Below are 17524 nucleotides of genomic sequence, written 5' to 3' on the forward strand. Positions count from 1 at the left end.
CGTGGATTCATAAATGTAATTTTATATTTGCGTCACTCTTGCACTAAGGGTCGCGTGGTGCTAGAGCGAGGGAAAGGGGCTCATAAATATATTCTAAAATGTATAAGTGTTTTGCAAAATATGGGGAACCGCCGGGATTAAAGTTTGCTGCAGGCACGTGTGTGGTCAGATCTGGGAAATCAACGGTAAAAAGTGGCCCTCGAGACCATAAAATAGGCCCACAAACATAAACAAAAGTGGCCCACACACTAGCTTAAGCCAGCACGACGCTGCTGTCACCCCAGACCTGGCAGGAGAGGAGCCCAGCCTGTCACTGGAATGAGAGGAGCGCCGTTAGTCGGAGAGGTGTCCCTTATCCGGAAGAAGAGCAGCCCCGTGGGAGGGAGCGGCTCACAACTGACGCAGTGTTTGGCTCTTTTCTCAAGAAGGGGAACCGGTTCCAGACCTTTCTCAAAATAAAGTGGTAATGCAAAACCGTGAGTCCTCGCTCATGTGCGTGTGAACCAAGAAACCGCACATTCCCCCGTACCGCGTGTGACAGCAGGTTACTTTCATAGCGCCCTGAGGCCGCCGCCGCCCGGAGGACTCGTAGCGCCTCAGGAAGCGCTCGGCTCTCCAGGGAGCACAGGGTTGGACGCAGGGCTCTTCTATGGTGCGTCCATGTTTCAGAGGCGCCGAAAGGTTTAGAGGTGAGTATGGCTATCTGACCTTCTGTGTGCCTTGCCCTCTCCGTGTCCTATCTCATACGTACTAACCCTTCCCATTTACCAGAGAGGCTCCTGAGTTTTTGTATAAAATGTTGCTATTTACAACTCATTATTATGGCCTGCCTCTTAAAATAGCTTTTACTTCAGTGCAAGTAGAAGGAAATATATTATCCGTCTTCGTTCTCTTTCAAAAGCTCCTTCTTTGGCGTCCAAAATTGTTGCTACGTAGGTTACCTGAGAAGGTCAGAAAGCGTGTCTCTGCCAGTCGCATGCCAGGCTGGTGCCTCGGAAGCCCGGCTGGGGTGGGATAGAGTCAGTGATATAGCTTGCTTGGTATTCTGAGAAAGGCCACTAGGGTTGGGGTAGAGTCAGCCTTGTCATGCGTGCCTCTAAAGGTTGTTTGGGCGATAAAAATGCCCTGAACGGGCCATCCCACGACTATTAGCTTCACACTGTTTCTTTTTATTTCCTGTTTGTCTAATGTACCTTCAAAGAGGAATACTGCTTGGGTGTGTTCCAGGCCGGTAGCTAGAAGTATGGATTTTGGGGGGCTGGTCCCACATATTTTTTATTTATTTATTTTGAAAGTTTTATATAGCGCGGACAAGATCCTTGCGGATATCAGAGCGCTTTACAAGGAGGAGTACCTGGGGATGCATAGTCAGACAGATAAATCAATAGGTCACATAGTATAGTCAGACAGATAAATCAATAGGTCACATAGTATAGTCAGACAGATAAATCAATAGGTCACATAGTATAAATGGTACAAATAGGTGGCTACAAGCCAACCTATGTACAAAATAGTACAAATAAATGGCACACGTGAATGGCTACAAAGTTAAACATGTGGGAATCAGACAGTTAATAAAAATGATTAAGGTTGAGTGAGAGAGTTCGACGGAAGGATGGAGGACCCGTTGGGTGGGGAGGTGTAGTTGTGTGAGGTGTTGCAGGGGCGACGAGGGTATTTGCTGCGTCTAAGAGCGGGGATTGACGCCCGGTTTGGGGCGTGTTGAGTGAATGAGTCAACCGGGTGGGTAGGGAATAGGTTGGGAGGGGAGGTGGGTGAGGGGTGTATGGGGTGTGTGGCGAGTAGTTCCTTGATGTTGTGTATGCCATCTTTGATCTGAGCAAGGGTGGCCATGATGTTGTCCATCGTGGGGTAGGTGGTGGAGGAGGGGGCGGCCGTCTGAGGGGAATGGCTGACCAGGAAATTCGTGTGCAGGTGGGAGCGTGGGCTGGTGTTCGAGGAGGTGTGCGTTGTGTTGGTGTACGGGAGAGTGTTAGGGAGAAGGGATGTTTTGGGCGGGAAGGGTGTGGATGAGGTGGGGAGGGGGTTGGTGGTGTGAGTGAGGGCAATGATGGTAGGTGGGTGGGTCAGGGTGTATGCTGTGAGACTGATAGTCGAGGTGGGGGTGCAGGAAGGGTAATGGGGGCTGAGAGTAGGAGGGGAAATGGGATTGGGAGTGGTCATGTTGTGGGGAGGGGGAGTTATACTAAGAAAGGAGGTGAGAGGGTAATGGGGACTGAGAATGGGGGGGATGGGGGATCCTTGTTGCAATGATGGTTTAGGTGGGACTAGGAGAATGCACTATAGTGGTACACATGTGCAGGAAAAACAAAAACATACAATAGGTTACACGGTGTAAGAATAGTACTAGTGGTCAATCGGCGTATCCCAAATGTAAGAGTGTGCAGCGAAACATATACATACAATAGGTTATAGAGTACAACAGTGTCACTGGTGATCAGCCAGATATATATATGGGGTAGTGCCACCATCAAAAATCCAAAATCATAGAAATCAGAAATGACATTAGTTAGCAACCAAGGTAAATGAAGTAGCATTGCATTACAAATGTTCGAAAAACAGGTAGAAGAATAATACTGCGGTAAAAGGTATATGAGGTCGCAATCTGCGCATTACAAATGTTCAACATACAGGTATAGGTACAATACTGCAAAACTGGGCAAACATTCTTTCAGATATGGTGTAGCAATCTGTGCATTACAAATGTTCAGAGTAAAGCTAGGAGTGTACTGCAATAATAAGCAGACATTCTTGCATATATGAGGTGGCATTTTTTGCATTACATATGTTCAGAGTATAGTTAAAAGAATAATAATACAATAATAGGCAGGCATTCTTTCACAAGAGGGTGTAGATACCTAACTGAGCCAAGTACTCAGTAGTTGTGATTAGTCCAGAGTGATTAATTCTTGGCGAGTGTTCAGATAAAGAAGAAAATGACTAATCCAGGATGTCCGCCCATGAGAGAGAATAGTCAAACATGTCCGCCCAATAGGTGGGATAGAGACATTAGTCCTCTGTTTGTTGCTGTTGCTTAGCTAGCATAGAAGAGCAGTATCCCCTCTCCTTCATGCATGCAGGGGAGGTGGAGATATTAGTCCTCTGTCTGCTACTATTACTTTAAGCCTAGGGGGAGGAGTTTCACTTTCTATCCGAGCCAGCAATGCTCCAGCTATCTGGGAGGAATGCTTATCTCTGTGTGGGGGAGTTAAATTGAGGAGCCTCGTGGACAGAGGTACCGTGGGGGGGGGGGATTTATTGTTACAGGTTTATGGCTCCAGCCATTTTGGACAGAGGAGGTAGTTTAAAAATGAGCAGGCGGGTAGGAGAAATACAAATACCTCAAGTCTGTGTGCCCCCTGAGTCCGACCGTAGAGTCTTTCAGAAGCAATGCATTAATCCACAAAGTGTCTCAGTCCCTTCCGATTTGCTAACATTTGTGAATTGCTTGTGATTGAACTCCACAGATTAGATCAGATCATGGCTCCAAGCCTGTATCACCATGAGACGCAGCATAGGTAATCACCCGGTATCTAACGTAGCCGATGGGGGCAGGCTTCAGTCTTCTGTCGCAGAACCGCTCCCGTTGTTGGTCTCAGGGCTCTCCTCAGTTTCTCCCCTGGGCAGCGGCGGCGCAATACCCTCCGGGCGCATCCATCTCCTGAGCCCGTGTCCTGTCTCCGGTGCTGCGGTGCGGGGGGGAGGAGGAGGGGTGGGGGGACTGCTCCTTCGTAGCAGCCGGCGTCCTCCATAATGACAGAAAGTGGACTGGGTGGAAATTAACAGTTTCTATCTACAGAATCAGTTTGAAAAAAGTCCCTAATTTTGATGATATTTGAAAACAGACAGTTTATTTGCATTTTTTTTTTTTTTTATATATTTGGCTACAGTATGATCCCGGGGGTGTTTGGCGGAAATAGGTGACAAAGTGTACATTTTAAAAGATGCTAGTCAAAACAGAAGATAATGTAAAGAGACTTTAACAGTGAGCTGGGGGTATTCCGAAAGATTGCTGAAATCATTTGTGCCCAGTCTTACAACTTAAACACTTTAGCTAATAATCTCACACAAAACGGAATAAGGCTTGAGGCCAACTTTACAGGCTAATTGAGGGTCCCTTACAAGGATCATTGTGATAGTCTGTGTGCATGTTGCATGAAACATACAATCGCATTAATCAAAATGGAATTTAATTCAAATATGGCTTCACAGTAGATTTGGGGTCATTGTCATTATTATAATTTTTTTAGCAAAATTATTGCAAATGGCACATGGTTCAATAATATACAGTTTAATCATTTTATTAAAGATCATTTTGACAGGGTTGCTGTTGGTTTACTAAGCAATGTGATTGGCAGGAGTTATGTCAGTTAACCTCTCTAGAGAGGAGTAGTACATTTTAAATGCTTGTCTGGCCAAAAGTATAAGTACACTATCATTGGAGTTTAATATTAACACAATAAAACAATTGAAATTAATAAACATAAATGGTTTCAACTGATATATATATATATATATATATATAGGTGTCATCACTGTGGAACCTAGTAGATATGCTTATACTCAATGGGTGTCCACTAATAATCCTCCAAAAATCCAACCATAACAAATTATTTCCAATCCTCGTTCAGCTCCACAAATCATTGCCAGTATGTACAGGTGAGCAAAATTTTAAGCCTGAAAGAGATGTACCTTATCAGTAAATAGGAACCCTATGTTTACAAACACACACATCCACACACACACGCTGACAGATGCAAAGCCTGTACTGAAATGGGCACCCAATGTAGACTGATTATTTACATCATGCTTTCAGATGTGTCTCGAATTTTAGCTCACCGATCGTCTTGCAGATTTGAAAGACCCCTAAAACTGTACTGTCTCCCAATCACTACCCTATGTGCTTCTGATATATATATATATATATATATATATATATATATATATATATATAAACAAAAGAACCTCTCCAGTCAGGAAAAGGAGGAGGCCACACGGGTTGCTCGAAACGCGTCGCCTGAGAGGTGAATAAAATCTGCCTTACTGCAGCCTGGGGTCCGTGTCTTCTTTTATGCAAACTGAAGATTTGGTGTCCATATATATATATATATATATATATATATATATATATATATATATATATATATATATAAACAAAAGAACCTCTCCAGTCAGGAAAAGGAGGAGGCCACACGGGTAGAAAGTGTGGAAACGCTTTAATCACACAGCTTTAAGGCATGATGCATTTCGGCTTACAAAGCCTTCTTCGGATGCCACTGTAGAGATTAGGATACTGCTCCACCTGCGCTTTAAAATAGTCCTGTGCTCTCCTATTGGTGAGAGCACCAGCACACCCCTGTCACATGACTGCGCATCTGAAGCAGTGTAATGTACACTACAACTCCCACAAACCACCTCACCGGGATGGATGCTGCACGGGGATGGACATGATGAATTCTGTCCAGGTGAAGTCTATTGCTGGGCAGGACTGGCGCAGAGTGTCCGAGATGAAAGGATCCTAGATGACATAGTGTCCAAAAGCGCCTCCTTATCTCCCCATAGACGTCCCAGCCTCGTGAAATGGAGATCAATCAGGCAGTGAGCAGGAGAACAATGTAACCTGCCCCACGTGAAGTCACGAACTGTAGTGAACAGCAGCCCTTTAATCTCTCACTCCTTGAGGCGGGTTGAAGTAATCCGATTCCTCGGGAAACAAACAAACTGCAACAGCAGACTCCAGCAGTACTTCAACCTCTTGGCAGGACGGGACCTCCTTACACGCCACTGGACAGCGTGGAAACAAACAAAAGAACCTCTCCAGTCAGGAAAAGGAGGAGGCCACATGGGGAGAAAGTGTGGAAACGCTTTAATCACACAGCTTTAAGGCATGATGCATTTCGGCTTACAAAGCCTTCTTCGGATGCCACTGTAGAGATTAGGATACTGCTCCACCTGCGCTTTAAAATAGTCCTGTGCTCTCCTATTGGTGAGAGCACCAGCACACCCCTGTCACATGACTGCGCATCTGAAGCAGTGTAATTTACACTACAACTCCCACAAACCACCTCACCGGGATGGATGCTGCACGGGGATGGACATGATGAATTCTATCCAGGTGAAGTCTATTGCTGGGCAGGACTGGCGCAGAGTGTCCGAGATGAAAGGATCCTAGATGACATAGTGTCCAAAAGCGCCTCCTTATCTCCCCATAGACGTCCCAGCCTCGTGAAATGGAGATCAATCAGGCTGTGAGCAGGAGAACAATGTAACCTGCCCCACGTGAAGTCACGAACTGTAGTGAACAGCAGCCCTTTAATTTCTCACTCCTTGAGGCGGGTTGAAGTAATCCGATTCCTCGGGAAACAAACAAACTGCAACAGCAGACTCCAGCAGTACTTCAACCTCTTGGCAGGACGGGACCTCCTTACACGCCACTGGACAGCGTGGAAACAAACAAAAGAACCTCTCCAGTCAGGAAAAGGAGGAGGCCACACGGGGAGAAAGTGTGGAAACGCTTTAATCACACAGCTTTAAGGCATGATGCATTTCGGCTTACAAAGCCTTCTTCGGATGCCACTGTAGAGATTAGGATACTGCTCCACCTTCGTATTTGAGTGAGACGTGCATTGCCGAGGGAAAGTAGAGAACGGCCTTTGAGAAAGCAAAGAAGCGAAACGCGTCAGGCCGCGACTTCTGAACTGTTGAGTCTGCATGGCATTGTTGTTCCTGGAAGTGCTCCCCAAACCTGAAGGGCAACCTGTGAGCTTTAATATAAATATATATATATATATATATATATATATATATATATATATCTCAGAAGCACATAGGGTAGTGATTGGGAGACAGTACAGTTTTAGGCGTCTTTCAAATCTGCAAGACGATCGGTGAGCTAAAATTGGAGACACATCTGAAAGCATGATGTAAATAATCATATATCATATATATATATTCACTGAAAAAACCATAGGTTTTAGCCACGTTATAGTTAGGAATTCGCATTTAAAAAACCTTGGAAATTCACTGAAAAAACCATAGGTTTCAGCCACGTTATAGTTAGGAATTAGCAGCTCCGTGGCGCTTACTGGAGGTACCTGTTTAGCTAGTTGGCCCCTAGGGGACCTGTGGATTGAAGAGGAATTAATTCCCCAACTTAAAACGCACCACAGGGCATGTTTGCACACATATCACCTCAAGCCCCGCCCCCTACCTTCACCACTGTGCAAACGCGCGCCGTAGCGCGTTCTAAGTTGGGGGATTAAGTCCCCTTGCATACTGAGGGTCCGTGGGGGCCAACTAGCCCACCAGGAACCTCCAGTATGCGCCAGGCGGCTGCGTTGCAGAGAGGTGTAAAAAGGGGCGTGGCCTCATTACACCTCTCTGCAACGCAGACCCTGGCACGTTTCCAGAGTGGGAACTAAATCCCCTTGAATACTGGGGGTCCCTCAGGGCCAACTAGCCCACCAGGAACCTCCAGTATGCGCCAAGGGGCTGCATTGCAGAGAGGTGTAAAAAGGTGCGTGGCCTCATTACACCTCTCTGCAACGCAGCCCCTGGTGCGTTTCCAGAGGGGGAACTAAATCCCCTTGAATACTGGGGGTCCTCGAAGGGAATATTATCTTTCTGAGACCGGGGATGATTACTCGTGTATTGCAAGAGGGAATTTATGTTGGTGGGTTTGATGTAAAGTTCCACCTGTAAAACCTCATCTTCACTTTTAACCCCTTCGACGCTCATGACGAGCCCAGCTCGTCATGGAGTTTCCATTGATTTCAATGGAAATTACATTGAAGTCATAAAATAGCCTTAGCATCCAAGTGGTTAATGATGATGTCAAGGAATTCAACCTTAGTATTACTGTAGTGGGCTGTAAAGTTGAGGTTCGGATCACCTAGGTTGATCCATTCCAAAAATTCCATCAGGATTGTGCTGGTACCGTTTCCAGATGAAGATGATATCATCTATGAAATGGTACCAGCACACGATGTTCTCAAAAAATGGGGCCATCTCATTAAAAATATTCTGCTACTCAAATTCACCCACATAGAGGCATGGCAGACTGGGGGCACAAGAGGCCCCCGTACTGGTCCCCCTAGTCTGGATATTAAGAAGGGTCTAGAGGCTTTTTATGAAATTGTAAAGCAATGTGCTAGATATATGATGATATATACACAGGTTCTCCAGACCCATAGCAACTTAGCATGTTGTTGAGTAAGTTATTTGAATTTAATTGTCTGTTTATGAAATTCTAAAATGAATATAAAAATGATTGATTTTATTTGTATCTGTTTTTAGATAGAAAAATTATAGATTGTATCGGGACAGCTAAGTTGTATGTCTTGAAAAAGGTGGTATAAATTTAAGATAAACCATCGAAACGCGTCGACGCAAAGGAGAGTACAATCGAAAAGGACAGTCACAGAAGGGTTTAAATACAGATTGAGATTGTAAGAATTAGATAACTTTTATATTTTTTTTGTTTCTGTCTCGATTATGCAGGTCATAATTGACTTATGTAGAATGTGTATATGTTGATTTATGACTTTGGATTGTTTGGATTTTAATATTTGTGAACATAATTGATGCAATTGTGTCTTGTACACACTTGCACAAAATGTATTGTTTTTTAGGGAAAGTTTACTTCAATTACTAAAGGCAAACAAATAAAGAAATGTTTTTTTAGAACATTTTTTGTTGTAATATTTGATATTGGCTGATAATAGTTTAGAATTATTGTGTTTTGTAGCAACTTGATGTACTGGATAATAATACTGTATAACTGACCATGTTAAGAGTCCTGCTTAAATGCCTCTGAGTTCTCACTTTGTTCCTCTTCCTGCCATGTGAGAAGCCCGTATTTGTTACAGTGTGACTGACAGTGCCAGAGCCTATAAAACAGCAAGCCGCATGTGGCTTGCTTGTGAAGCATGATGAATGGTTGTGTAACACACCCTACACTGGAAATCACACTGTAAATGTGATGCAGGGCGTGTAACTGCCTTTTGATTGCTAGCATGCAATGATCTACTGGAGAGCTGTGTGCTGGAGAGCTGCAGAATGCATTTTCAGGCCTCTGATCACTAATAGAGTGCAACCATGTGAGCAATCTATACAACACAAATAATGCTCGTGTGGAGTCAAGCTATCCTGGCTGATGACGGCTGATAGCCAGAAACTGGTCCTAGGATGCTTGATTCCGGTCCAGGGAAGACAGGGCTTGGCAGTTTGGGCTGGACTGTTCCCATGAGGCACAGGGCCAAGACTGATTTGCAAATGGCCATGTCAGACCTCGGGTGGCGTGGTGAGCAAAATAACGATGGATTAAACCCAGATCTGTGACTGGGGTGAATGTTTTGCCAATGTGCAACATTCCGTCCATCATTTTGTGTGTTTTGCTGTTCGCCCTATGTGGGAAGGGTATGACCAGATGTGGGTCCCGTGCTCACTACGCCACTGGAGTCAAGCTATCCTGGCTGATGACGGCTGATAGCCAGAAACCGGTCCTAGGATGCTTGTTCCGGTCCAGGGAAGACATGGCTTGGCAGTTCGGGCTAGACGGGAGGTGGCAGGGGGCCACATGCACACATACACATTCAGTCACACCCACACATTCACACACGTACACATGCACACCCAACCACAACACTCATTCACAAATACACACACATACACACATGCATCAAACATAAAAAAACGTACTTTCACTGCAGCTGTCCAGGAGCAAGCCTCAGAGGTCCCAGGGAGATTGGGACTGCAGCCTTCCCTCATTGGCTGACCTTAGGCAGCCAGCCAATAAAGGGAGGCAGCAGCCCCTCACTCGTTACACAGTGGGATGGGGTCAGTGTGACTGCTGATCCCAGCCCACTCTCTGTGGAGATGTCACTGATTAACACTCGACCCTGGGCACTTCAGGGCTTGAAACTGAAGCGCCCCGGTTTGAGGTAATCATTAAGCTCTCCTTCGACACAACATGAGGGGGAGGGTCTAGAGTAACTTTTACCAGAATGAGCAGGTCACACCCACAGGGCAGTAAAATCATCTAGCCTGCAAGGGTTATCTCAGGCAGCCAGGAGCCTGCCCATTTAGTACCTGTCTAGCTCCTCGTTGCCTGATCTGAACAAGAAGAGTGTCTGTCAGGCTGCCCTTTGTTCAGCCTGTCAGACACTCTCCTTGTCGTGAAAAAGGTGGTGGGGCGTGCCCCTCAGCCTATACGGCAGACTATGGCTGGCTTGCATCATGCAGGAGTGACTTTCAACGTCTTTTTACATCAGCATCCCAGGTTTTCATCATATGAGCAGTTAAGGCGTATGCGCAGAACCAGATCTGTCATGTGAGACTTACCCTACCTTGCGCCTGGATTGACCTGCCCCGGCACATCGGAGCCATCAGCTCGGTTCTCAAATTCACAATAAACTGAGGACCTGGCTCTTCACCTAGTCCTGACTTGGCCCATACAGATCCTGCTTCAGTGGCAGGATACGATCCCGGGTGAGTCATGCACTGTAGAAATACATATTACATCTTCTAACTATATTAGATTTATTCTGCAGATGTTGATGTACTGAAATAGATCACAAAGATGCAGTCAGTATAAAGCTTTTTGTCATCCTATAGCCTTTAGTGCAGCTTGGCTATTATTGTATTGAAAAAGGAGTGTTAAGAAATGTCTTTGCTCTTATGACCATGCAATCCGCCTAGCTGCTAACAGTGACACCCAGCTTCTTCCAGAAAAACATTGAGTCTCTGGACTTGATTCACAAAGCTGTGTCTATGAGTAGTTCAGTTTCACCTCTCTTTAGTTTGACTTGTACCTGAATATTCAGGCCTGACTCGCAAACTGTTTTCTACAAGTAGCTGGGTTTACTCCAGGCTCATTAGTGACTTACTCATGAAGTTTGCAGAGTCACACATTCAGACCCACAGAATTGTTGTGATGTTTCTTTGCCACATAGTGTATGGTTATATACTCAAGGCACAATTTTCTTGTTTCATGAATGCCTTTGGAAAAATCAGGGACTATATATCTTGAACAAAGTACTCAATGAAATGCAGATCAAGTGTGGTACAAAACATTGACACATGAACAAAAATAACGACATCGTAAACAGATGAAGTTTTACTCTTAATTAAAGATGTAGTTTGTTGAGAGTTTGGTATTAACTGCATAATAAAAATGGTGAAGACTCCGGAGGCAAACCTAGTCTATACATACACCTTTTCAGCACACAACATTGTCATTGTCACCATTTGTAGTCCTTTGCTCTTCTCTTCCCTTTTTGTTGTTCTTTTCTTACATATTCTAGTATTATGCTTTCTTCCCATTCTCACTCAACCCTGATAATCTGACGCTTCCAATGCCTTTATTTCGGTTTTGTTTAATTCAATATGGAGTTACTTTCTCATTCTTCCTAATATCCCTTGATTCTTTTTAAAATACAGGTAATTTGGCTGTAGTGTCTTGCTGAATGTTGCCTATAGCCTTATTTAGAGTCTGGCGGGTAGTGTCAGTTCCATCCACTCTGCTATAAGTGCATTTTTGTAAATGGCACTACAATAATTCATTGGGGACATATTTCATGTTTTGACAGAGTATGATGTCCACCTAACTCTAAATAAGGCCCTTTATAATTAGATTCTAGCCCTAAAAGGCGGGTGCCAGTGAACCAGGACTAGGTATCACAAACTGTATCCTATAAACTAGCCCATCACAACTATTTACAATATTCTCACAGGTCTGCCTGGGTCAGGTGACGTGAAATAATTCTTTCTATTTATTAAGGCATCACTACAGCTTACTCTGACATATCATTTGTACGTTCAATTCCAAGGGGTGTAAAGACCCACAACTGAACAGTGACTAAACACTTGAGAGTTGCAACAATATATCGCAACAAAAATAACAGTGAAAAAGTATACAAAAAAATGTTGAGGACGCATATACTGACTTTATATTCTTTGCATGTAAAGTTAAAAATATTGACAACAAAGAGCTAGAGGACCACAATATCATCAAAGTCGGTAAGAATATTGAGTTTGAACTTTAATACACTACATTAACTTTAAAGCATACATTAATTTAAAACTAATATTTTATTCAAAACAATATATGTAGAGAAAAATGTAAACAAATTATAACTCAAAAACATATAATAAAATATATCCTTTAAAATTATAAAAAAACAATTACCAATATTTAAAAAAATAAAATGATCATGAAAACAGAAGTACTAATATCTAATACAATGTGTTATAACATCATTAGATATTACATATTTAAAAATATATACAATAACAAAATAAAATAAACTATTAAATGAATCACTAAGAAATAAAAAATAAACATGATTTAAATACAAAAATGCTAATTAAAATGTAAACCAAAAATACTTATTAAAGCAACTTAAAAAAATCAGATGATTTTTTTTTTACTTGGAGGTGTAAAATTCACTTCTCCCTCTCCAACTTGAACAATGGTAGGGAAAGTGTTAGAATTTGGAGGAGCCACATTTACTATTCCAACTCCAATGTCAGCAACAGTGGGGAAGGTGTTGTACTTTTAAATGGTTAAATTTACAGTTGCCACTCCAACATGAGCAGCAGTAGGGAAAGTGTTGGATTTTAGAGTGGTTAAATGTATTATGCCTAATCCATTGTATGCAACAGTATGAATATTGCTGGACTTTGGAAGGATTAGATTTACTACTCCTAGTCCAATGCAAGCAACAATAGGGAAAGTATTGGACCCTTGAGGAGTCATATTTACTATTTTTACTCAAACCTGAGTAACAGTAGGGAAAGTGTTGGATTGTAGAGTGGTTACATTTACTATTTATACTCTAGTGTAAGCAACAGTACTGATAGTGTTGGAATTTGGAGGGGTTATATATACAACTCCAACTTCAATGTACGCAACAACTGGGAACGTGTTGAATTTTGGAGGGGTGAGAACCACTATTCCCACTCCAGCATAAGCAAAGGTAAGGTAAATATTACATTTTAGAAAGCTCAGATTTAATTTTCCCTACCCTAAACGAATATAAAATAATTACAAATGTATATAATAAATAACACAAAATATTTTTTTGTAAACAAATAAAAAAAATTGTTATAATTATGTAAATTATATACATTATTAAAAAATAAAAACACAAAATTAACCCATAAATTATACAGGAAATGTTCAAAAACTTAAATCAATTAAAAAAATACTTTAAAAAATACTTCCCAACTTATTTCCCTAAAAGTCCAACAACTGTGGGTGCCAGACTCCAATTTTTAAGTGATCCTCAATGGTTTGGTCATACCACAATTTTCATCTGGCAGCTCGGCTCCTGCAATCTAGTGATGAGTCTTCACCCTTCTCGACATCAGACCCACTAAATCAGTAGAATAAATCAAATAATGTCTGAAATCACTCAATAGTTCTAAATTGATAAAAAGTTAAAAGATTTTTATTAGAAATAGCTCAAAATAAGCAGTATGGAGAAATGCAGTAAATGCCACATAGGCTTGGATACAGAGTACACAGTCACAAAATCAGAATTAATCCAAGTTACAATAAACTGCTAAAATCATAAATGGAGTTTACAATATCACTAGCTGAAAAAAGAAAAGGCCATCTAATTTCAATGCCATATTTATAAAGAAAACAATGGCATCTCTGGTAGAAAAGAGAAAGTTATCTCTAAATAGACAGAGTTTAGTGTGGAAAAGAAAAAGACTCTCTGGAAATAAAACGAGACATAATCCCTGGTAGGAAAGGGAAGCTGTCTTGCTCACCTTCAAAACCAGGGATTTTTATGCACATTTTACGCCTGAGTAATCAACAAAACTTCAAATTCAGGATTGCATGACTAGTAATAGCACACAATGAACAAATCAGAATCAAGATCATCAATAACATTATTATAGCACTTTCCCACTTCTATGGTAGACGACATTTTCAATTAGCTTCCATAGCAACCGCAGTCTGGAGATGTAAAATACAATATGAAACACTCTTAAACTAAGACTCATACACTAATGTGCTGGAAAGCCTGCATCGGAACTTCCAGCAGAAGTGGCCTTCAGAAAGATACACAGGAACACAACAAAAACTTTCATTCTCAATAAAAGTTTCCTAAGGAAACTAACCATTTGAATCGCAGTGCCCCGTGCTCTCCAGAAACTGTGGAGAGGGAAGCCTCTCAGGGGGGCATTGGTTGGGAGGGGGGAATGAGCAGAAGCAGATTGAGCAAAAACCTAGAAACTGCATCAATCTCAATAAAATGTTGTCCTCCGAAAATGTGACACATCTAAACTACGTTAATAATCACAATTCTAAACATCATAATTACATTTTTTAAGTTTCACATTATTAATTCTTTGGTTATGATTATATTAATCATAAAAATCATCATTATACACAACATATTTTTCACCCAAAATTGCAATTACAACACACTTTAACAAAACCACAAAACAAATTAAACTATTAACAAACAAGTAAAAAAATAAGAGGGCACATTATTTAAAAATATAATAAAACTATAAGTCAATTATTTAAAAAAAATCAAACATAAAATAATAAATAACCAAATATAACAAACAAATAATTAGCACACTATTCCAACTAACCAATTAAAAAGTAAAAATGTATTAGCATATTGTTAAAATTATATCTTAAATAACAAAAAGATGTATCCAACAAATTAAAATGTATAAAAAGTTGAAATCAACAATTTCTTTTTTTTAAAAACTTTCAAATCTCTTTCCCTACAGTCCCAACAGCCTGCTAAAACAGCATATATAACTGGCATAAAATAAAAGCAAAACTCAATCAAGAAAATGGTCCAGAGACTATAACGAAATATATGGGTGCCACCCACTCAGTCAGTTGAACATATTAAAAGAAACTCCTATTTAGAGCCTCTTACTTTAATGAGCTATTATGTCCATGTCAGCTAATACATTCAGCGTATGGAGAAGGAATAGACCAAGTAGTTTTGGTTAAATAAAATGGTGCCATATCTTCTGAACTGAAAAAACAAGTGCGATGTAAGGGTCTATGAGATGCCTCAAATTAGCAACCACCAAATGCCTGTTGATTACCAGATCCAACCGGAAGAGCATCTCATCCTTGGTGTACCCCTATGCATGCAGAGAGTTGTGGCTAGAAGTTTGGATGTGTATATATATATATACACTTATTTATTACAAGCATTCATGCAGTAATTGATTTTGACAATCGCTTTTACAAACAAGATTTTACTTCAGATTCACACATTTGTGTGGTTTGATGATCCTAAATTTGCATTTAGCATCATGTTTTTTTAATTCTTTTTACGATACTTGCACTAAATTGAGAACGGCGTTTAAGCAGAAATTACCCATATGTTTTGATTATTATTAATTTTATGATATCACATTTAGCAATGATTTTAATGTTTTATCGTGTTGCGGAAAAAAGACTGACCAGTATTTTGCACTATGACATATGCACAGTATGTTGTCTATGTCTATTGATCGCATGGTGTGTACACAGCAAATTTAAAAACATGGCGGACCGTACCTGGCTATCTGTGGGCAAGGACATTCCTGTCTGAAATGCGTCAGATTGCAGCTCTTTGAATAAATCACATCAGTGCCTATACCTGGAGGATTTGTGTCGTCTCTGTTCGCCTATCGGTTTGGGAAAGTGCGAAGACTTCGTTTGTTGTTTGTATATATATATATATATATAGATATATATATATCTATATATATCTATATATATATATATACGAACAGTATTCTCCCAACAGTCTCTAGCACTCCAGCCGGTAATGCTTTCCGAGAAAAGGGAAACGGACACCAGGTTTTGTGGTTTTAGCAGGTCTTGATTTATTTAGCCATCGTCAGACGCATTTCGAATACCGTAGTATCCTTGTTCACTGGCGGAAACGCAGTCCATTTGCTATTTTTATGCCGTGTTTTTTTGTTTTTGTTTTTTGGTTGTGATGCTAATAACCCAATCATGTAACATTATAAACATAAAGAAAATACTTTTGGCATTATTTTGTTCTTTCTTCTCTCCAATTTGGCCCCAAATACATTGTATGTATACATCGCAAACTACATTGTAAAGCAACGTACATGTTGCTTTACATGCAACGACTTGTACTCTTCATAGTTCATCTTTTATCATGAATTGATATGTGGTATTTAAATAGCTAATGATAATTTAGCCAATAAATATATGCATTTATAAATAAACAAATACATACAATTTTTATAAAAAAATCGTTAATATAAAAAAAAATTCAATTCACTAGAGTACTAGAGATTGGACAAGGTAACGGAATACATTCCTAGATTGCATACATTCCAAGAATGGTAAATTTGGAGTAATGTATGTCTATCAGTATGTGCAAATTACGCTTTGTGCAAATGTTAGTCTGGTCGAAATATTACCAGAATTAGCTGCCCTAAAAGTGTTTGAAATAGTGCAAAATGATTGTGCAAAATGTTCAAATTGTTGTGGATGTAGGGAAAAGGGGTTATATTTAGATTTAAAAAATATGCATATTAAAAAGTCAATATGTATATTAAAATTTGTTGAAAAACAGTCTCATGGGAAGGGATCAGGTTACAGTAATGGAAACGTTTTTAGTGTAAACAGGACATGTTGGTTTTTACACTAAATTATTCATATTAAAAATAAGTTTAGAGAAAGTTGTGAAGATCCTCCGTATTGTTCAGCCCTTTAGGATATTTACTGTCCAATTCCAATATGAATTTGGATTCAAGTTTCCTTAATGCTTTTTCTCTATTGCCTCCCCTAGGATATTCTGGGATGGCTGCAATCACAAAATATTGCAAACATTTGAGGTCATTGCCATGCACTGCTTTAAAGTGCCTGGCAACCGGGTACGCCGTATCATTGTTTACAATGGCCCTAAGATGTTGAAGGATTCTGACATGCACCTGTAATTTGGTACTGCCTACGTATTTGAGGCCACAGTGCATGTCAGAACATATACGGCGTACTCGGTTTTGCAATTAAAATATCCTTGAATTTTTATCTCTTTGGGGCTGAATGCAGTTTTATATTTGGTCGTGGAGATACCAAATTTGCAGGCCCTGCATAATATGCATTTATAGAAATCTTGTCGAGGCTGTAGCCAAGTGTTTTTGTTGTTTATTGAGGTTTCTGGGTTGCTGCGCACTATCTGAGATCTCATGGAGATTCCTCTGCGGTATGTGATGGTAGGAATATTGGGTACTTCAGGGGCTATGACTATGGGCCAATTCCGATTGATAATTGGTCGAATTTGGCGATGCTGTTTATTGAACGTGAGGATCAGCCTCGGTGTGTTATTTTCATTGATGGGCTCTATGGTGGCAGTAGGGGATCTAATAATGATTCTCTAGATCTCATATTGACTTTGATGAGAGCTTGGTTGAGAGTGGATGTATTGTAACCTCTCCTGTGAATTCTCTCTAGTCAGTCTCTCTGAGTCAGTGTCTGACATGTGTATTGTAT

At 40.8% G+C, this 17524-nt stretch overlaps 1 protein-coding gene across 2 annotated transcripts in view; it reads left to right on the top strand.

The window, feature by feature from the left end:
- The first annotated feature begins 420 nt into the window (after positions 1-420).
- LOC144825144 (pancreatic secretory granule membrane major glycoprotein GP2-like) overlaps positions 421-17524 on the top strand; it is a 218887-nt gene continuing 201783 nt past the window's right edge. The window contains exon 1 of one of the 2 annotated variants that reach the window (XM_078684012.1): positions 421-689. In XM_078684012.1, the coding sequence (XP_078540138.1) occupies positions 650-689 (40 nt within the window). In that variant the 5' untranslated portion in view covers positions 421-649. Of the gene's footprint in view, positions 690-8342; positions 8469-17524 lie in introns of those variants that run through there. The other variant, XM_078684013.1, reaches the window with a different exon arrangement.

This window comes from Lissotriton helveticus, chromosome 3_1 (assembly GCF_964261635.1).
Source record: "Lissotriton helveticus chromosome 3_1, aLisHel1.1, whole genome shotgun sequence".
NCBI classification, from domain to species: Eukaryota; Metazoa; Chordata; class Amphibia; order Caudata; family Salamandridae; genus Lissotriton; species Lissotriton helveticus.